This window comes from Thamnophis sirtalis, unplaced genomic scaffold, assembly GCF_051295495.1.
Source record: "Thamnophis sirtalis isolate CommonGarterSnake01/CBP01778 unplaced genomic scaffold, rThaSir2_p1.2 scaffold_13, whole genome shotgun sequence".
NCBI classification, from domain to species: domain Eukaryota; kingdom Metazoa; phylum Chordata; class Lepidosauria; order Squamata; family Natricidae; genus Thamnophis; species Thamnophis sirtalis.
In genome coordinates this window covers 21,980,120-22,001,917 of record NW_028261393.1, presented here as the reverse complement: position 1 = coordinate 22,001,917, position 21,798 = coordinate 21,980,120, and the positions used below count along the sequence as shown (strand labels likewise).

Sequence of the window (21,798 nt, the reverse complement as noted above, 5' to 3'; positions counted from 1 at the left end):
AATGACAAATTTGAAGTCTCCCAGTGACAATATCAACAATATCAGTAACAATGTGTTATTCTATGGACAGACTATGTTTAAAGGATGTTAACAAATAATAGATGTGAAAACTTTTTTGCTTAATACAGAAATAACAGGATCAGAAATACAGATTTTTAAAAAGTGGGAGGTTACAAAATAAACAAGGCATTCAATTGGAAATAAACATGACAAGAAAAAAATGTGGATTACAAGGTAGAGAAGAACCAAGAGAAGGATACTGATAAGGAGTTTTTACTGGATAAACAAAAGAAGTTCATTAACGCTTTGAAAATCAAATGGGAAAATACAAAAGACAAACCAAGATTTGACACTAATGACTTTACACCAAAGAGGCATATTGCCTTTGGAATCTTTGTGATGGGAAAAAGACAACATCTAAATGAATTAAAAATCAAGATTGCTAGAAGTAAAAGAAAGGAATATCTTTTTACAAACTTTTTGCTGAAGCCAGCGCTGAAAAGTTGATGGTTTCGCTTATAGAAGGGATGGGATATGGGGAGAAGAAATAGATGTTCGTAACTTTATAGGGGTGACTAGTTTTTTTTTACTTGTTCTAATTAAGATTGGAAGTCATTTCTTCAGATATTTTTTCATTATTCTATTTCTTTCCTTTTTTCTAGTTTTCTTTGCACTTTTTATTCTCTTTTTTCTTTTTGAGTTTAATTTGCATTTACTTTTACCGTTTACTAAATACTATTGTGTTTAAAATCTTTAATTAAAAAAATCCCAGACAGACTAAGCCATTAACCATGGATTAATACTAGTAATTAAATTCCTAGAACAGATTAAACCAAAAAGCAACACATTTTGGCTTAGTATGATGAGTGTAGCCACTTATTTTGTAGATAATAAATACACTAAGTGAAGGAAGTACAGACCTCAGGCGTATCCCAGGGTTATAAGTACAGATCTGATTTTAATAACACTTTTGTTCCATTTAACAGCAGCCACTTAGGAGGGGAAAGTTTCCCAATAACTCCAATAGAAAGCTAAAGTGTTCTAAAGAAAGAAGGCAATGGAATACTGATAGATTTAAACATTATAGTTCTTTTTCCCTGGATATAATGTATATATTTACTTTTTAATATAAAAGTTTGAGAAACAGATTTCATCATGCTATGCCACTGTGTCCCCTGCCAAAGCATTGAATTGTTTGCAGTTATATTTCAGGAAGCCAATTTTGATCCAGAAATAAAAATGTTCAGAAACAAGGAAATTACTTAACTGAGTTACTTAAGCAAAAGGAGATATTTAAATTCCTCTTAAATCTATCTTGGTTTTTGTTTGATTGATGTGTTTCTACATCTCTGCTATGTACACCTTTTATAAAAACACTTTTCTCCGAAACCTTTCAGGCACCAACCAAATTACTTTAAAATATACTATTAATACAGATTAGTAATTATATTAGTGACTCATAAAACTCCCCAGAAAGTTAAAATACAGACCCTTGCTTTGCAAACTACCCCAATAACAGTAGTGGGCACAGTGAATACTGCTTGGACTTGAATCCTTTGGTGGCTTCATCTTATCTCCTGACTCCCTCTTCCTGGCAAGATCTTCTGACATGTTAGGTAGAAAACATCCTTATTTAAGATCCACAAAACTCAAGTATACATTTCAGTGCAACTAAATTTTTATCTCTCTGCAAATGGCATTTAATTATAGCCTCAAATGCACAGAAACACAATCCAATAACCAGGGAAAATATGGGGGAAGAGACGGAAACTCCATTATCACAATTTTACCAACCATTGCCCCAGATCAGATGTAAGTTCATTTCCAGATATTAGTTTCTGCAAACGAAGAATTTTTGTATACGCGATGAACAGAAGGTAAGAAATCCAAACATTATCTTTGGTGTTTCAAAACTCTAGCAAGGAGCTTGTACAACTCTTGTGCACAAGCTATTTTGAAATAAACAAACATTCATCTGAGAACTACTGCACATTATCAGTCATTAATTATCTTCCGTACTAATTTTACAGAGAATCCTCTACTCAGTGGCTGTTTAGAATCCAAACACTGAGCCATGAACTAGCCAATCACATTTAACTGCATCATGCAAACGCAACCTGTGTGTGTACATTGTTGAAACTGGATTATCTGAAAAAACCATGATTAAGTTAATCACGGTACATAAGTCATGTGAATACAGTCAGATCTATTTACCTTTAAGGTTGAACCAATGCCAAGACATTTTAAAACATACTGTGATGTGTCAACCTAGTTCAGAGTGCAACTTTTGTAGATTTACTGGGAGCATTAAAGGCTATAATAATAATAGCTGAGTGCCCATTTATGCAATGATTAAGACATCAGCTAGAAACTGGGAGACTGAGAGTTCTAGTCCTGCCTTGGGCACAAAGCCAGCTAGGGGACCGTAGGCCAACCACTTTCTTTCAGCCATAGGAGGCGGTAATGCAAACCACTTCTGAAAAACCTGGCCAAGGAAACTACGGGGACTTGCCCAAGCAGTCTCTGAGAATTGAACAGTAATAACAGCTAATAAGGATTTGAAAGAAATGATGGAAACTTCTGCAGAAAAAAAATTTGGATAGAAAAACCCTTATAACTATTTATGTACAGTATATAAAATAAGCATAAAACTGGGGGGGGGGCTTCTAGTCACAGGTGGGTTGCAATTGCCTCTTAGTTGAGCAGCCTAAGAAACTCACTAGGATACAGAGTGACAATTTTAATAAAATTAAACAAACTGTTGATTTTCAAGATATATTAAGCATGTTTTATTACCATTTTTAATGGTAATAAATGGTAATAGGAGCTTTTAATCAGCTGTAACTTTTACACCCATATGTCATGATTCATACTTATGTGCAGTGGAGCCATTACTATGATTAGGCAGGGTCCATCACTGGTTATTTTAGGTTTCAGCCTCTACACTTCCTGACAAATCTATGTTTTTTCATCTATCTACATTTTTTGCAACATAGTTTTATAGACACAGTATTAAAATTTACCTTTGGAGTACCTGTAGATTTTACTGTTTTATAGTGTTAAACATATTTATGACTATATGTACATTTTACTATTTTATATTGATTTATATATGTACATAATTCCAGTTGTACATATATATTATAAAATGACAGTTACTTATTAATCTTAATTATATTTGTAATCATATTCGCTGGCTGCCATCACTTTGGCAATTCGAGTCTCACCGGTTCAAGGTTGACTCAGCCTTCCATCCTTCCGAGGTGGGTAAAATGAGGACCCAGATTGTTGGGGGCAATATGCCAACTCTGTAAACCGCTTAGAGAGGGCTGTAAAGCAGTATATAAGTTTAAGTGCTATTGTTATATTGATGTTATATTTTTTATATTTATGTTAGCAGTTTACTTTTTTTTCTTATAGCATGTAGTTTAAATTGTTTGGCACAATGTTGTTTTAATTTTAGTATTGAAAAAAACTTTTTAAAACAGTCAATTGGACTCAGATGGACGGCTACAAAAATTGAATAAATGAATTTTGTTGGCCAATGAGCAAAATTATGCAAGAAGAAGAGGACTCCAGCTCTATTTCAACTATCCATGTGCATGAAAAAGTTGTGGGGATTTTTTTCTAAAAGTGCATTTTTAAAAAAAATAAAGCCAAAGTACAAATCTAGTTAGGAAATTAAGCAGCAAATTCTGGATGTGACCCAGCAATGTCCTAAAGCAGTGTGTCAAATTTTCATCGTCATGTTGTCATCATGTGATGTATCGCAACTGTTTTTCCCTTTGCTAAAACAGGGGTGGGAGTGGCCAACATGTGACACATCCTGCCCACGGGCCAAGAGTTTGACACCCCTGTCCTACAGTATGAAAAAACAACAACACATATATAGTGCAAAGGTTATCCCTCTAGATGAGATCAATGGCTCCTCAATACAGTAGACCGTTGCCTGATTCATACAATTTGTTATGCTACATTATAATATGGATTGTTGGTTTTCATTTAGTGGTGTTTGTAAAACATTGTTTATGGATTAATGGGTTGAATTAGGTCATGCAATGTCACATTTTTTAAAATGTGACTCCCAGTTAGCTGGAAATAGTTACACTAAATATGTATCGTATTGTAAGGAAAACTGACTTCAAAATAGTTTAACTGCTGTGAATGAACAAATATTAAAAAGCCGTCTCTTATTAAAGAAAAGGATAACATTGAAATCTATGATGAAGATAATGAATTGAAATCAAATGATGTGACTGATGATCACGACTGAAAATTGAAATATTTACTTCTATTAGTCAATGTTGCTTGTAACTAATCTGGACTATGTGATTAAAATAATACTAAAGATTTGTAATTGCAGGAATAATTACAAAGTTTTAGTTTTTGTGCAACTACCAGTATATCAGCTGTCATGTTGATAACTTAAAAAGCTGCCGTTTCTTCATTAAACAATTGATTTAAACAATGATAACTGAAGAAAGCAGTTGCCATCTTTTTCATTTATTCCATTATATCTTGAAATTTATACTGGTGTTAAAATCTTCAAAACTCACTCAACAAAAAATCAAGTAGTTCTAGATATCCACTAATAGGTACATTATTTCTAAGCATGTTTGAGAAGCAGAAAGATAGAGAATAGATTTACTGTTACTTCAAAATCTCTCAAGTCAGCTAATCAAAATATTCCTAAATTTTGAGCTATCGTACCTAAAGCAATTAAGCAGATTTCTCCAGCTTATTTCAGTTAGGGAAGATTAGCTTTTATGTTTCCACAATATTTCAGCAACCTTTGTGTTTAGTATAGTACTGATGTTTAAATGTACTATACTGAGTTGGCCAATACCTATGCCTGCCAATATGTAACAGAAAATGCAATTTTCAGGGCGAATAAGTAGGTTTCTCCCAATGATCAACCACCTTATGCAATTTTTATATCAGAATGGGCAGTAAGAAGCTGTAGCCTATATTAGCGAATCTATTTCACAATAGAAATACAGTTTCTTCTGTAAATATTTCAATTCTCATCCTTTAGAATAATGATAAAATATTAAGTGCCCCACACCATAAAAATCCAGGGATGCTCACTGCCACAAAAATATCTCATCTTCATTCTACTGAAATGATGGACCAGACCTCTCACACACGTCAAGATTTACAATAATGATTGGTGTTTGGGTATACCAGTGCTTTTCAACACTATACTGGAGGAGATACTGGCAATTGAACTCTATTGCCCACTTTTAAGTTGCAAGGTTGAAAAACAGTGCCCTCTACCAATCTACTTCCAAAGCACATAGAAACCCTGATCCCCTTCTTCATTCAACAGTTCCAAGTCAGCAGGTCCATAAGTACTGGAACATGCCATTGAATAAAAAGGTGTACAATAGTCATCTCTATTTCATGGCAATGCAATGTTCCTTTAACAAGATTACCTGTTCCACAAAGCCTGAACAGTCACCTTTTCTCCCAGTCCAAACATAAGTATGAAACTTTACCCCCTTCTCACCTGTTCTACAGTCCCCTATAAGACAACTCACCCAACATCTCATTTTATCCCTTTCCCCAACCTGTGACCTCTAGAAAGGGAGAAGGTTAGATCACAATTCCCATAGCTCTCAGCCAGCACAGTAAAGGTTTGTGAGTCTGTGGAGAATTAGGGAAGCCGAAGCCCCAAACAGCTGGATGGCACCAGTTTGGGAGAATGTTTAGGTCAGGGCTCATCTCTTCAACCTCTTCATAAAGTTTCACATGGTTTCTTGACTCCCACACATACGAAAATAATTTTAAAAATGCTACTTTAATAGTACTAATTAATACTGGTAGTAATTAATAGACACTTCTTGCTGGAAGTTGTCTATCCAATCCTGGGTACCCCACTAGTAAGCACAGCATCTTCAAGACTAGTTGTTGTTGTTAGTCCATTTAGGCTCACACCTACTACTTCAGTTACTCCATCCAGCTCCCTCATTCTGCTGTCCCCTTCTTCTTTTGTCCTCAATATTTCCTAGCATTAGGCTCTTCTCCAGTTGAGTCCTTCCTTCTCATTAGGTGGCCAAAATATTTGAGTTTCATCTTCAGCATCTTCAGTCAGGGTTGACCTCCTCTAGGACTGAGTGGTTGGATCGCCTTGCAGTCCAAGGGACTTGCAGGAGTCTTCTCCAGCAACAGAGTTCAAAGGCTCCATTCTCTGCTGTTCAGCATTCCTTATGGTCCAACCTTCACAGCCATACATTGCAACTGGGAAAACCATGGCCTTGGCTATACACACTTTTGTTGGCAGGGCGATGTCTAGATTTGCCAAGACTAGGGAGTGGTCCTTATGGGGAGACCCTAAAAGATTCACTGACCCCAATTATGTATTTATAACCCACCAATATATTTTTTATAAAATAAATGACAACTTTTGACACTTTTGACTCCTGGTCATACGGTTCTTTTGGACTGTCCCTTGGTAGTCGATACTGACCTATCTTGGACCCCTAATTGAAGCCAAAAGGCCCCACTTCTGCCTCGGTTCTGAAGAGCAGCCCAGACATGGAGGCAAATTCTGCCAGAAGCCAGAAGTAGAATTCTTTATTGGCCAAGTGTGATTGGACACACAAGGCATTTGTCTTTGGTGCATATGCTCTCAGTGTTGCTCTCAGACAAGATACATTCGTCAAGAATCATAAGGTACAAAACTTAATGACAGTCATAGGGGCTTCATGCGGCGGTTGATCAAAATCAGAATCGCCAACGTCCGATGACGGATATGGCACAAGAAGAAGAATGAATGAGGGTCTGGGAAAAGGCCTCCTCACCTCCTCGCCCACTTACCGAAGCGCCACAATGGGCAAACCCCCCCCCTCTTCGCCTCACCTGCGCTGCCGATTTCCATTCATGGACTCGGTGCGGCCACTTTGTGGGATGAGGGCCGCTCCGGTTCTTGCTCCTCGTCTTCGTCTTCTAGCGCCGTCCCGGTCCGGACCGGCCGGGCTTCAGGGGGCGGCGGCGGCGACGGAGGATTCTCCCTCCTCTTCTTCTGCCTCGCAGTTTTTTTCTTCTTGCGCTGCTTGCCTCCTCAACCCAATCCGGCTTTTTTGGTCAGCTGTGGACTCCGGAGGTGGCCGAACAGGCGGAAATTGTGTGGCCGCCCGCAGCCCAGCTCGCTCGCTGCTCCCGCCGCTCACCGACTAAGGGGACCCGAAGGAGCCCAGCTATGAGGAGAGCGGTCTCCGGTTTTTGAGGGGGCGCGCATGCGCCACCGCACTTTTCCCTGCTCGTTCCGGAAATTGCCCCCCCCTTTACTTCTCGACTCTTTGGTTAAGAGCCGTTCTTTAGTCTTCCTGAGCGCCTGGAGAAGACGGGGACAGTCTATACACCTTACGCTCACCGGCTCCCGCGCAGGCGTATTGTAACTTTTGTCCCGGGCGCCGGAAGTCCCACCCCAACTTCATAGACTTCTGCTCTCTATCATTCCTTCCTCCCGCGCAAGTTCGCGCTTTGCTCGCTTCACTCACTACGCACGCGCGAGTGTGTTGCTGGGCCGCTCCTCCGAAGGCGACGAAGGGGCGGAGCTCCTAGCAGAGGAGGATGAAATGGGTGTTGTTTTTTTTAATCATTTGTTGCTTCTTAGGCGGAGGGATCTAGGGCTTGAGAGTTCCGAGTTCGAATCTAGTTTGCCCCTGAACTATTTACTGACAACCAACAATAACAAACGTTAAATGAACAGCCGGATTAACTAATATTTGCTTTTTTATAATCCTGGCGATCTCTGCGAGAATTTAAGTTCTACAACCAGAATTGCTTCTCTTTTCTCACCTTAGCTGGATGGAATGTCAATTTAACACATTGCATGAACCAAGGAGCCTCTTGATAAGGGTCAAGGAGAGTGCGCATGACGCACACACCCCACACCTGCACAAAGGCATGCACGTCTCCCACATGCACCCCACCTACCACGCATGTGCCACAGAGACCTGAAAACCAGCTGGCGGTGGGAGATGCACACATGCGCTGTAGAGTTGAGCTGGGGCGATGCCTCGCACGCCCACAGAGAGGGCTCTGCATGCCACCTGTGGCACGTGTACTATAGGTTCGCCATCACAGGAATAAGGAGTAAGGTATTGACTAAGGAGAAAATCGCACTTCTGAAAACTCAACTTACTGATTTCTGCCCCATCCTCTGTGAAAGGTCCTCCCGAATCTTCCTACTGTTCCGTAAGGGGTTGCTATCCTCTGGAGTCATATTGGCTTGCCAACTATGAATTAAGAGTGGATGTAAAACTGAGTATCAGTAGTTTTTGACGTACAACAGTTCTTTTAGCGACTATTCGAAGTTACGATGGCATTGGAAAGTGACTTATGACCATTTTTTGACACAGACGACCATTGCAGCATCCCCACGTGACTTACATTTGGATGCTTGGCAACTGGTTCATATTTATGATGGTCACAGCACCCCAAGGTCACGTGATCATCTTTGGCAACCTTTTGACAAGCCAAGTCAATGGGGAAGCCAGATTCACTTAAAAACAAATTCAACTAATTTGACCACGGTGATACACTTAAGAAATGTGGCCCAAAGTCATAAAATGGCAGGGAAACTCACTTAAGAAATGTCTCACTTAGCAACATAAATTCTGGGCTCAGTTGTGATTTTAAGTCAAGGACTACCTGTACAGTTTTTAGGTGCATTAAGAGAAAGTACAATGTCCACATTACAAGAGTTATGAGTTCCATTCTATTCCGCTTTGGTCAGAGTCTGCTGCATTACCCTCATTTCTGTGCCCTGTATTTTAAGAGCAACGATTCAGAGAAATTGGAAGAGATTGGGAAAGCGGAAATGAAATGATCAGGGCCTAGGAACGGCGATTCAAGGAAATAGGAATGTTAGCCTCAAGAAGAAAAATGATAGCATTCTTCAAATACTTGAAAAGGAATCAGATGAGAACTCAAGACTTATTATGCTTCATTCAGAGTGCATGACCCAAAATAATAAGATTTTGAGTTCCAGGAAAATTCCAACAGAACGTTTGAAAAAGCTTCTTCTGGGGTAAGAACGGGGCATCTAATGACACGAAGAAGTGGATAGACTCAAACAGACACTAAGATAGCCATGTGTCTGGGAAGCATTTTAAGATTGCCGAGGTGCTGTACAATAATAAAATAATATTCTTGGAATCCCGCAATGTTTCTTTCTTCATTGGATCTACCTTAAAAGTTTTATATCAGTCTTAAAATCCTTTTATTTTATTGCTTTTCAGAAGATTACATCAGTTTTTTTAATGCTATTTTAGTGTTTAAAATGTCCATATGCTGCATCTCTTCCATTTGCATTTTCCTGAATTGAGCATGGTCTGTTTCAGAGGGGGAAAAAATTCTGAGAAGTGAAGGATCAAATGAGGGGAAGGGAAGGAGAAAGGGAAGGGAAGGGAAGAAAAGGATTTTTAATTTGAAATAACAAAACTTTATGCAACTGTCACCAACTGGTGGTCTGTGAGAAAATTTCGGTGGTCTGCAGAAAAATTATTTGGATTTTTTACATTGCACTAAATCAGGGGTCCTCAAACTACAGCCCCTGAGCCGGATACTTGCAATGAACGCTTGGTTTGCTGCAGAGAGTGTCCCTTTTTGGGGTCTTTTTGTGCGGGTCGGGGGGAAGGGGAGAAATTCTGACTTGGAGTCTGCTTCAGCCTTCTGGCTTTGGGCAAAGGCTAGAGGGAAGCGCCGCTGGTGGCGAAGAGCCAGAGGGCCTTGTTGCAGTAGGACTGCATCATGGCCTGGAACTGGCTGATCATCTCAGTCCACTGAGCCTCCAGGTGCTGGTACCTGGCCTTGCACTCCCGCAGGTCTTCCCTCTGCTTGAAAAACCTATGCTCGTAGTCCTCAGTGAGGTGCTTCTGCTGAGCCTCCTTCTCGGTCAGGTCCAATTTGAACTGAGCCAGCTTTTTTGCCAACTCCTTCTCGAGGTGGCTGCTTAGCTCCAACAACTACTTCCTATTGGGACCCTAAGGAGCCCAGGTGGGCAGGCGAGGAGTGGTGAGTAGAGGCTGGCAAGGTGCCCCTTGACGTGAGTAACATTGAGTTGGCCACGCTCACCCAGTCATGTGACCACCTAGCAATTCCCACCCATCCAGTCATTAGGCAGATCATATTAGTGGTTCGCGGGATTTAAAATTATGAATTTAGTAGTTCCTAAGGTCCAAAAGGTTGGTGATCCCTGCTTTATAGGACCAATTCATTTTCTCTTCTTTAGGTTGTAATCACTCTAGAACTTAACTCCTAGTCAAGTGGACTGAGACAATACTAGTAACTCAGTGAAGTCTAACTTGCAGTTCCTTTCTGATCTACAGTATTATAGCTGATGGAGTTATTGGCCTCTTGATTTATACTACATCCCAACTGATCCCCAGAGAAACTAGAGTAAAGAATGCTGCTGTCTTTGAATACATGAATTTTATAAATAGGTTCAATTTTCAAATTTCCACTTCGGGCGGGTGGGGTGTTCTGTTATGATACAGCCTGTTGTATCTTCAAATGGCTTCTACTGTACAGCACAGTGGAGTTGCCATGATAATGGCTTCACAGTACTCAACAAGGGGGATCTCTCTGGTAAGGGGGAAAATCAAACATTAGAAATTACATTAGCTCCGGACATTTCCCCCAAAAAATAAATAGCCGGACAACGGGGGGTTATCAGGTAGTTTCAAATAAATACATACACACATACATATCCACACAAATCAAAGCTACAGAGACAGATGTGTTTTGTGAACATTCTGTATTTACACATCCACGCTTCCTTGTAACAGGTTAAAAAAAAACTGTTTTGAACACAAGACTAGAATTGCCATCAGTTTAAAACTTTCACAATTATTTAGAAGTGCAAAATTACATGCGCATGTGTGATACGGGTTTTGTTTCTTTTATTATTATTGCTGTTCTGCTGCGTGGCTCTCACGAGAGAGAACCAGCACAACAAGTTTGCACTGGGCTGCCAAGATGCTTTTAACACTTGTTTATAAGGGAGGGAGAGAAGGAAAAACAAAACAAAAAAAAGGACTGGAAGTTCCATCTTTTCTACAACGTCGGCTTTTTATGGACAATAGTTGCTTTGTTGGTCCCAAAGTGATAAGGAGAAAACAAAGAAGCGAAATTGGAAAGGGGAGGGGGGAGGAAGCATCGGTAACTTTTCTTTTGAGAACAATCTTTAGGAGAAGAAAATTTTGTACAATTTTCAACAGACGGGGGGGAGGGGGAAGCAGCTTTCAGATAAAAGCTTTCAGTGCCGTTTAAAAGATGTAGAACTAGATCTCGGAAAGGCATTTGCACCCAATGATGGATATTCTGATCAGAAACCAGAAGAACCTGAGAAGGTTCTGAAGTATCCACCAAATTTGGGGGGGGGGGGGAATTCCAGATGCTTCCACTTTTAAATTCTCAAGTACATTTTGCCAGGTCCTTAGGTCAGGGATGGGGGGGAGGAAATTCTCACTTTCTAGGTTCTGCTGACTTCCAGTTCTCACAATCCCCACCCAGCGTAGATCATGGCGTTGAGATAACGTACGTCAGAAGCCCAGCCACTCCTAGGTCAGAGAAGGTAGAGGTCTGTTCTGCGAGGCGGTGGGTTGGTTCTCCAGACGTTTCGTTAACAGGCTAGGTAACGTTTTCAGCAGGATTTAGGGGACGCCTGTGTTGCTGTTCTTCGGCTTTTAAGGGGGTTTGTGTAGTCAGTAGGTCTGGGGATGGGACCGCATGAAGGAGCAGCAGAATGCCAACACTGACATTCCCTAAATTCCGCTGAAGTGACATAGCCCGGTAACAAAACGTCTGGAAACCAACCCATAAGCTTGGAGAATGAACCTCCACCCTCCTCCTAACACCTGAGCTACAGATAATTGGCACTATTGCAAACCTAGGTGAGTGTTTCTCAACTTTGAGGTATGGATTTCAACTCCCAGAATTCCCCAGCCAGCATGGCTGGCTGGGGAATTCTGGAAGTTACAGTGCACACCTCTTCCAAGTTACCAAAGTTGAGAAACACTGACATAATGCTTGAAATGCCCCATCTCTACTGAAAACATCAGGATGCAGAGAAAAATGTGCCCCTAAGCCAGTGATGGAGAACTTATGGCGCATGTGCTGGAAGTAGCATACACAGCCATCTCTCCGGGCAAGCCAGGCCGTCACCCGTTGCTCTTCTAGGTTCCGGTCTGCACATGCACCCCAGCCAGATGGCCTTTGCACGCGGGAGCATCGGAAACTGGAATAGCAACTCCCTGGCGAACATGGGCACCCCGGGAGCATGCATGTCTTTGCACATGTATGAATACCAGAAACTGCAAGACCAGATGACTGGCACACATGTGCATGCCAGAAACCAGAAGCTCAGCTTCCTGGCTCGCCCAGGAACTGCTTTTCCTGTTTCCGGTGCTTTCCTGCATGCACGCTGGGGAGCTGCTCTTCCGGTTTCCAATGCTCTCCCGCACATTCTCCTGTTTCAGCACTCGGTGCAATAAAGGTTCACCACCACTGCCCTATGCAACTGGAATCCTTCAATCCTACAAAGCCAGGCCAGTTCTGGATCCAGGTCTTTGCGATGCCAGCTTCCGATGTGGCATCGGGGCCCATCGCTTCAAACCACTGGGCTCCCATCTTCAGTCGGGTCTCATTTTTACATCTCTCCTTGCATGTGGAAGCCTCATCCACCCACTTCCCTTTCCCTTCGTTCAGACCTAAGGAGTCCATCGGAACAAGCAGCAGTGCAGGCAAATTAAAAATAATCCTAATAAAAACCAACAACGACAGCTACATTTGGATGCTGCATTCACACACACCCTCCCTCCCTCCCCCCCATCCAGCTACACAGACTGTGGGAAGTCAGCAACGTTTCCAGCCGCATAAGGGGTGGGGGAAAGCATATCACAAGGAATACAGGTTAAGGTGCAAGGCGAAACATCCTGAAACACTTTTTATTATTATTATTGTTTTGCGGATCTCACAAAAACACCCATGCCATGCGCAACAGCAACAACAGCCACACTTAGTGATGGAGGAAGAAACTGAAGCAGAGAATGTTTCCTCTTTTGTGGGGCACTCTCTGACCCTCCAAAAAACAGAAGACAAGTTTTGCCCAAGCAAAGCAGGAATGCAACAGGTAGCTTTTGTTACTTAGCACATGCAGGGGGGTGGTTAGCCCAGTTCTTAAAACATCAAAACGAAAGGTTTTTTTTTCTAAACTTAGAAAAACATGGTTTCAAAGAGGTTGCAGCAATTACATTATTTACGGCACTTTGTGAAAACTCTGCATGCACCAGGTGGGGAGAGGGAAAGAAGTGGGGTGGGGTGGGGTGAGGAAAGTGCTGGCCACTCAACATCCCCTCAATCATGCCACATCCCCCTCCTCCTCCTTTAAAAGCAGCAACCTAACTGTGGAGTGCAAAAAATAAAAATATAAAACTACTGAAAACGGGATCCACTGGTAACAATTCAAGTCTTGGAGGTTTTGTGTTGGTTTTAAAGCATTGGTGGTTGTGGTGGTTTTGTCAAAGCGCCAAGTTTCTTTCGGATTCTCTTCTCCCCCAACTTTCCCCTTCTGCAAATGCCCAAGTTGCTTATTCTTGCTCAAAAATAGTTTAGAATCGCAGTCGCAGTGCTGGTGTCAGAAGTGAGAATCTACTCCAAGCAGAAAGAGGCAGACGGAGCGAAGAGACACCAAGAAAAACTCAAAAATGTCCTTCCGGTTTTTTGTTTTGCAAATGCATTTTCACACAAAAGCTGAGAAGAGGCGAGGCAAGTGGTAATTGTCTACAAGGAACTTCAATGAAGGCTGGTAGGTGAGTTCGCCATGCAGGCACTTGGTTAAGCAATGTTGGCTTTCGGTCTTGATGCTTCTGTTTGAGAGCAGGTGCCCAGGGCAAAACAATGCCAACTTTGAAGGATTCAAGGAGGAAAGGAAGGAAGGAAGGAAGGAAGGAAGGAAGGAAGGAAGGAGGTAGGTAGGTAGGTAAGATGGGAGGAGGAAGGAAGGAGGTAAGTACTGTGTTTCCCCCAAAATAAGACAGGGTCATATTTTCTTTTGACCCCTAAAATAAGCGCTTGGCCTTATTTTCGGGGAAGTCTTATTATTTTTGAGGTGCAGGAGGCAATGAGTGAGGGTCACCTCATGGCTGCTGCCAATATTTTCGGGGAGGGCTTATTTTGGGGGGAGGGCTAATTTGAGTGCATGCCCTCCAAAGCCCAATTGGGCTTATTATCCGGGGAGGTCTTATTTTCGGGGAAAGGAAGATGGGAGGGAGAGAGAGAAGCAGGAAGGAAGGCAGGAGAATGGATGAGAGGAAGGACGTTGGGTGGATGAGAAGAAGGAAGGAAGGAAGGAAGGATCACTGAACCCACAATCTGCATTATTTGTGTTTCAAAGATCAACCACCTCCACCCCCGTTAAGTAGTCCAAGAGACAAGTGGCTCAGAGGCCATCTGAGATAAAGCATTGTGTCATGAATTTCCACCTCCTCTTGATGCGCGCTGGTGCATTCCCTTAGCAGTTGTTAGCCTTGTGGTTTAAAGAAGACAGACTCACAATCAAATGGCAAAGCACCCAACTGGGTCCCGTTCTGAGTGGCCTGTTTGTTTGCATAGCTTTCAGATGGGTTAACATTCTGCCCTGTGGGAGATGGGGAAGCAGGGGAGGGCAGGGGAAGGGGGCGGGGAGAAGAGATAAGGCCTAAAAAAAGAGAAGAAAATTGAACAATGTTGGAAGTACACAGTTCACAAGTCTCACCCCGCAAGTCTTGCCTTTCCTTGGGGGGATGGGGGAGGGTTTTTTCCACAAAAACTACAAGAGAGTTGTGCAGCTTTTTGGGAGAAGTGGGATCTTTTGCCGTGGCTGATGTTGAAAACTCACGTTGGCACTCGAAGATACAACTCTGAAGCGACAAAATATGGTTTGGAAACAACATATGGCACGGGCTTCCTTCCGAATTCAGTTTGCGAGGGGTCAGGTGTTTGTTGCAGGAAGGAAAACTGGAATTCACAGCCATGGGGTAAAAGGACTGGTTTGTTTTATCCCTAGAAAATCAGGATCCATTTCTATAGACAAACAGCAAAGTGCGTTTTAATGTTCTGATCTCAAAGCAAGCTGGAGAAACGGGCTTGGTTTAGGTCCATCTTCACTATCATGCTAGATAGAAAAACACAGCAGAAGGCTTGAGAAGACATCAGGGTTACACAACTGCAGTAAATGAAATAATCATTCCTTCACTATACAGCACAAAGATTCGGGAGGGGCTGGGCAGCTCCTGGGAAAGTCAGCCCCCTGGAAACCTTCTCGATATAATTCCAATTTGAGTTTTTGTGGTGATCCAGCCATCTACTTGGTGCACTGTAAGAATATTCCCAAAATGTCAGACAAAAGTAGGGAAGATGATGTAAACAAGTGAGAATTTGAGTGTAAGTTTTGGCAATAGACTCGGCATCATATAAAAATACTTGATAATAAAAAATTTCATCCGTATATTAAAAAAATCAGGGCATGGATTGATAGCAGAGTTCTTTTTTTTCTTTTTTCTTTTGTGCTTACAGGGCAGACAAAAACACACTTCCTTTTTTACACACACACTCTGTTCGTCAGAAATGCAGCGTTCTTTAAATTAAAAAGGAGGGGGGGGGAAATCACCACACAAGAAATATATCAGAAGCAATTAAATCAATTGCAATTCATCATATTTTTTTAAAAAAAAAGAAAAAGCAGGTTGTTTTTTTTTAAATCATCATCAGCTCTCCGAATTTCTATGTCAGGATAAAAGTGCACAGAATTGTAATCCACCACGAGGCTGTGAGCTAACATGAAATGGTATGCTTGGTGAACATCAACAAAACCCCAAAACTTTCAAGCTAGAGATCTGGACCACGACCAAGTCAAGTCAAGAGCATTGTTGGTTTCCTTTTTTTTTTTAACCCCGAAAGGCGAAAAAAAAAGTCATTGTTTTGTAGCATTGAAGTAAGGCACTCGCCCACGGTGTGTTTCTGCCGCATTAAAAGGGCAGCAGCCAACTCACTTTTTAAACAGACGGAAGACAAGTTTCCTTTTGTGGTAAGTGCTGCGGGTACCTTACACCATAATTATATAGAAAGGGGAGGGGGAAAATTCATATTTTTTTTCTTTCTTTCTTCTGTGGAGAAGGGGGGACTGTGTTAAAATTCATCTATAAACTACTGGCTTCTTTTCTTCTTCGCCAATTAAAGCATTTTGTATCCTAAAATATTAGTTTTTATAAATCTAGTCATCTGTTTTAAGGCTCTACAAGTCCCACCCCCCACCCACTCCCACCCACCCTGAACCAATAAGAAACAGCATTTTTGATTGGGGGCATTAAAAGGACTGGAACTCTTCTTATTTCACAGTCAGAAGTCTAATATTGCGTCTCCTGCCTCTCCTCACCATCCCAGTCATTAAACCTGTTTTGTTTTTAAATTGAAAGACAGTTTCCCTCCCTCGGTTTCAATTTTTTTTTTTTGCATTTGTTTGGTCAAGTAACTGGAAAGCCTGAAAAAACAGAAAGTCTCTCTTGTTTTAATACTACAGAGGTGAGTCCATCCAGTTACGCAGTTCTCTTGCGTTGACTCTGGAAAACGAGGGTGGTTTCCTAGAAATGTTTTGTCCGCGGCCTGCTGGGATAACCACAAGGTGCGCCAATGCTTCTTTTTCTTCTTTTTTCTCTTTTTCTCTTTTTCTTTCTTTCTCTCTTTCTTTTTTTCTTTCTCTTTCTTTTTCTTTTTTCTTTCTTTCTCTCTTTCTTTCTTTCTTTCTTTCTTTCTTTCTCTTTTTTGTATGGCTCCTTCAAATCTGAAAGCTTTCTGGAGTGAGGTAAAAATGTTGGGCTTTCAAGCAAAGTACATCGTACGTAAAGTGTCCTGATGAACCTGCACGGCCTTGGCGAGAGCTTGAGGGTCTCGGCCATTACTCTGGCCGGAGATGTGACTGCCTTCTCCACTAAAAAGGCAGAGGAAAAGGAATTAAAAGGATTAAAACAGAGCATTATTAGTCAGAATGCGGAAGGGATGAGGATGGCAGATTTCTCTTGACAGGGAAATCACTGTCACCATAAAACAACACAGATTTTATTCCAGGGAATTTTAAGACTTCAACACTCAGTATTCCCCAGCCAGCATCTTAAAGTTGCCATAGTTGGAAACACTGCTCTAGATCAGTGGTCCCCAACCTTGGCAACTTTAAGCCTGGCAAACTTCAATTCCCAGAATTCTGGGAGTTGAAGTCCCCCAGGCTTAAAGTCCTCCAAGCTTAAAGCAAAGCCGGCTGGGGAATCCTCGGAGTTGAAGTCCCCGAGGCTTAAAGTCCTCCAAGCTTAAAGCAAAGCCGGCTGGGGAATTCTGGGAGTTGAAGTCCCCCAGGCTTAAAGTCCTCCAAGCTTAAAGCAAAGCCGGCTGGGGAATTCTGGGAGTTGAAGTCCCCCAGGCTTAAAGTCCTCCAAGCTTAAAGCAAAGCCAGCTGGGGAATTCTGGGAGTTGAAGTCCCCCAGGCTTAAAGTCCTCCAAGCTTAAAGCAAAGCCGGCTGGGGAATTATGGGAATTGAAGTCTGCCAGGCTTAAAGTTGCCAAGGTTGGAGACCCCCTGCTCCAGATAAACTACACACCTCTGTAATATAAAAAGTTTGTGGTTTTTTCCTCCCTCTTCCATAAGTCTAAGGGTATTGGAGACAAACTAAAGGGACAAAACCTTTTCCAGACTGGGGGCAGTTTTTTTGGCTTTCGACCACATGCTGGGGAGTTGGTGTGGAGGGCTAAACAATTTTTTGAGCAGAGATGCAGACTTTATTTGATTTAAGTGAATCATGGTGGTGCAGTGGTTAGAGTGCAGTACTGAAGGGGACTTCTGCTGACTGCCGGCTGCCTGAAATTTGGCAGTTCGAATCTCACCACGCTCAAGGTTGACTCAGCCTTTCATCTTTCCAAGGTGGGTAAAACAAGGACCCAGATTGTTGGGGGCAAAAGGCTGACTCTGTAAACTGCTTAGAAAGGGCTGTAACGCATATATGTCTAAGTGCTATGGCTATTGCTAAGTGAAATGCAGGTAATCCTTGACTTACAACAGTTCATTAAATGACTATTTCAAGTTACAATGGTACTGGAAAAAGTGACCTATGACCATTTTCCACCCAACCATTACAGCATCCTCTTGTTCACGTGATCAAAATTCAGGTGCAAGTTGGCAATTGATTCATTTATTTATGACGGTTGCAGTGTTCAGAGGTCATGTGATTCCCCTCTTACGACCTTCTGACAAGCAAAGTCAATGGAGAAGCCAGATTCACTTAACAACCGAGTTACTAACTTAATAATTGCAGAGGTTTATCTATCAATTTGCGCAGGAAAGGTCATAAAAATTGGGCAAAACTCACTTAACAAATGTCTCACTTAGCAACAGAAATGTTGGGCTCTGTTGTGGTCGTAGGTCAAGGACTACCTGTACTGTCAATGTAATTTCTTTCCTCAGATACTTCATAATTCCCCATTCATGCACCCTCCCTCCCCAATGTAAATTACAGCTTCCAAGATTTAGCTGCAATACCCATTTGTCTCTCTTCTAAACAAGGATGTTGGATGACTTTTTGTTACCAGGCCGAGTAACATTATCAGTTACTGTATTTTTCAGAGTATAAGATGCTCTGAAGTATAAGACGCATCTATCTTTCAGGGATGAAAACAAGAAAGGATGTGCATGTGGGTGACGCTGGGGGCCATTCCAACCCTACTGGTTGGAACAGAATCCGGAACCCACCACTGTTCTGGTGCCAAGTTATGCCACTTCATCCTTATACCAGCAGCGAACTCATTTTCAAGCTCAGAGACTTCTATTTTTAAAAAAATCAACAGCTTTGTTGCCAGATAGGGGAATTAATGACAGGAATCAGCTTCCATCTTAAAGAGATACCATATTTTTCAGACTATAAGTCGCTCCAGACTATAAGAGACACCTAGCTTTTGGGGAGGAAAATAAGAAAAAAAATCTGCCTCTGCCTCCCAGCAATTTGCCTCCTTGCAGCAAACAGCCCCTTTCAGTTTCGGCACAGCCTGATTAGCACAAGCAGCTGATTGTCTGGCCTCCCCAAGATCAGTTGTTTCAGGCTGCAGGGATTGTCATAGGTAACTATTGTCAATTGTCATTGCCACCTCCACACACCCCATTTTTGGACTCTGTATCCCATTTTCAGGTTCTGTACACCCCCGTTTTGGCCTCCTTGTGCCCCATTTCCTGCCCTTTCCAAGTGGTGGGGATTGGAATGGGCAGAAGAATAGGGCACGCGGAGGCTGTAAATAGGGTGCGTAGAGTCAAATATGGGAAGCGGAAAAAGAGGCACATGGAGGCGGCAATAGGCAATGGCAATCCCTGCATCCCGAAACACCTGATGGTCGGGAGGCCGATCCAACCGACAATCAGCTGCTTGTGCTAATCAGACCGTGTTGAAGCTGAAACTGAAACCAGCTGTTTTCTGCAAGGCGGTAAATTGCTGGGAGGCAGAGTCCAAAGAGTGGGAGCCAGTGGGTCTACATTCGGTGTAGAAGACGCACCCAAACTTTCACCCTCTTTTAGGGGAAAGTGCGTCTTATACTCCGAAAAATACGGTATATCAGGTAATAAAAGCTCTTCAAGAAATAACCCAGCTCAGAGAACACCAGAACCTCTAACTCCCTAGCGCCACCCAGTGGTGGTATGTTGGGCTCTGCAAGGAGCATCTTCATAGGGGCTGGTGGGAGGTGCCACTACTTACCTGTCATGCTCTTTGTCTACAAGGTGATATCGTGCCCGGAAGGCCACCAATCGAGCATAGTATGCTGGTGCTGGGATAGAAACAGAGCGCGTGCAACGGACGTAGGTGTGGCAAAGCTGGTAGGTGAGAATTTGTAGCTCATCTGCTGTAAACCGGTTATCGTCCCAAAGCACGTAGTAATGGGAGGGTCTGCTGGTACCCTAGGGGAGAAGGAAAGAAAGAATGAAAGGAGTCAAGAAACATTAACAGCACAACGATGGAAGGTGGGGGTGCAGGAAAGAAATTGGTACAGGCAGTCTTCCACTTACAACAGTTGACTTGAGTGACCGTTGGACATTCCAACCGATTGAAAAAAGTGACATGATTTTTTTCCCCACATTTACAACCACTGCAGGATCCCCGTGATCACATGATTAAAATTCAGACGCTTGGCATCAGATTCACACCGGTGGCAGTGTTCCAGGCTCACCTGACCATGTTTTTATAACCTTCTGACAAGCAAAGTCATTTAATGATCATAAGTTGAGGACTGTCTGTACCCCTCGGAGGATGGGTGACAAGTCTGAAAGGTCCTCTGAGATTATGTGTCAGGGTTCCAAATAGCATCCAAAATTAAATCAGAGTCCAAGGCAAAGTATTGCTCAAAGTTTCAATTTATTAAGAGAGCCATGTTGGCACATCTGAAAGCTTCCCGGTTTTCCCCACCCAGTTGAAAGTTCAAGATCTTGCCCCCACACCCACAAGTCCATCACATGGTCCAATCTTCCACTGCTATGCTGGCAGCTCCCACCCATCCAATTTCGGCCAGGTGCAGAGATGCAAAGACAAAGGATGACCTTGGCTTTCTAGAAAGAATTTTGTTATGGCTATATAGGATCTCACTCCTTACAACCCCCCCACCCGTTTTCCCACAATAGAAAATGAATAGTAGAATAATAGAAAGTGTAGCAGGCCAAAGATGCAAAAGAAAAGATGGCCGCAGGCCTGACATTATGGGTTGGTTGTTCCATTCACTGATTCAGTTTGGCCGTCATCGTCATTTCCCCCCGCCCTCCGCCCCCAAATGTGGCCTTCCATCCCTAGACTTTGCAGTCATGGCAGAGAATGCTAGGAAATGAAGTCCACCACATCCTGGAAGGAGGGCTGCCTTACCTATCTCTGCCAGGAAGCTACTAAAAAAAAAGATACCTGAATGCCGGCATGACTGCACAGGTAGAAGTCAAACTCAAAAGGATGAGTAATGTTTGTATCAACAGTGGTTCCTGCTGGTATGTTTCCACTTTTGCCAATCTGCGGAGAGAGAGAGAGACAGACAAAGAGAAAGTTATATATCAGTGATGGCTAACCCTTTTGTCATCACGTGCCAAAAGCGTGCGCAACTACCACTGCCCATGCCCCCCACTGCACATGCATGCACAATCCCCCCCCCGTACCGTTTTGGGCCTAGTAGACCTCCCTACAGCCTCCTAGGACCAAAAATGCTTCCCTCACCCCCATGCACGCAAACACAACCCCCGCCCTCATGCATGTGTGCACATCTCCCATATGTGCCTCTCCCTCTGCGCATGTGCGGCAGGGACCCGAAAATCAGCTTGCCAGCAGGAAGCACGCATGCATACATGGTGGAGCTGAGCTGGGGCGACATGGCTCTGCCTCCACTTCAGGCACATATTCCATAGGTTCCCCACCACGGCTGCATACAATAGCAATGGGAAGGCTACCAGACAAAATGGGAACAAGTTTCCATAAAAATTGCCAGGGTCTTTAATTCTACAATTCTGCCATGAAGTTTGACTTATAGGTAGTCCTCAACTTACAACAATTGATTTAGTGATCTTTAAAAGTTACAATGCAACGGAATAAAAGTAACTTAAAAACAACATTTTTCACACTTAACCGTAGCCTGACACCTGTCTAAGCAGTTTTCAAATTGTGGAATGTATTTATTTAGGTAGAAAATGTATACAGGTAGTCCTCGACGTACACCAGTTCATTTAGTGACCAAAGTTACAACGGCACTGGGGAA

At 42.6% G+C, this 21,798-nt stretch overlaps 2 protein-coding genes across 2 annotated transcripts in view; both read right to left on the bottom strand.

Annotated features, from left to right (window-relative positions):
- LOC106555754 (protein argonaute-3) overlaps nucleotides 1-7,185 on the bottom strand; it is a 63,947-nt gene extending 56,762 nt beyond the window's left edge. The window contains exon 1 of the mRNA XM_014074655.2: nucleotides 6,862-7,185. Coding sequence (XP_013930130.1) covers nucleotides 6,862-6,880 — 19 coding nt within the window. The 5' untranslated portion in view covers nucleotides 6,881-7,185. The remainder of the gene's footprint in view (nucleotides 1-6,861) is intronic.
- A 5,737-nt stretch (nucleotides 7,186-12,922) lies between these two features.
- LOC106550791 (protein argonaute-1) overlaps nucleotides 12,923-21,798 on the bottom strand; it is a 72,163-nt gene continuing 63,287 nt past the window's right edge. Inside the window, exons 17-19 of the mRNA XM_087727170.1 lie at nucleotides 20,961-21,062; nucleotides 19,773-19,972; nucleotides 12,923-16,975 (exon numbers count right to left, since the gene is read on the bottom strand). Coding sequence (XP_087583296.1) covers nucleotides 16,867-16,975; nucleotides 19,773-19,972; nucleotides 20,961-21,062 — 411 coding nt within the window. The 3' untranslated portion in view covers nucleotides 12,923-16,866. The remainder of the gene's footprint in view (nucleotides 16,976-19,772; nucleotides 19,973-20,960; nucleotides 21,063-21,798) is intronic.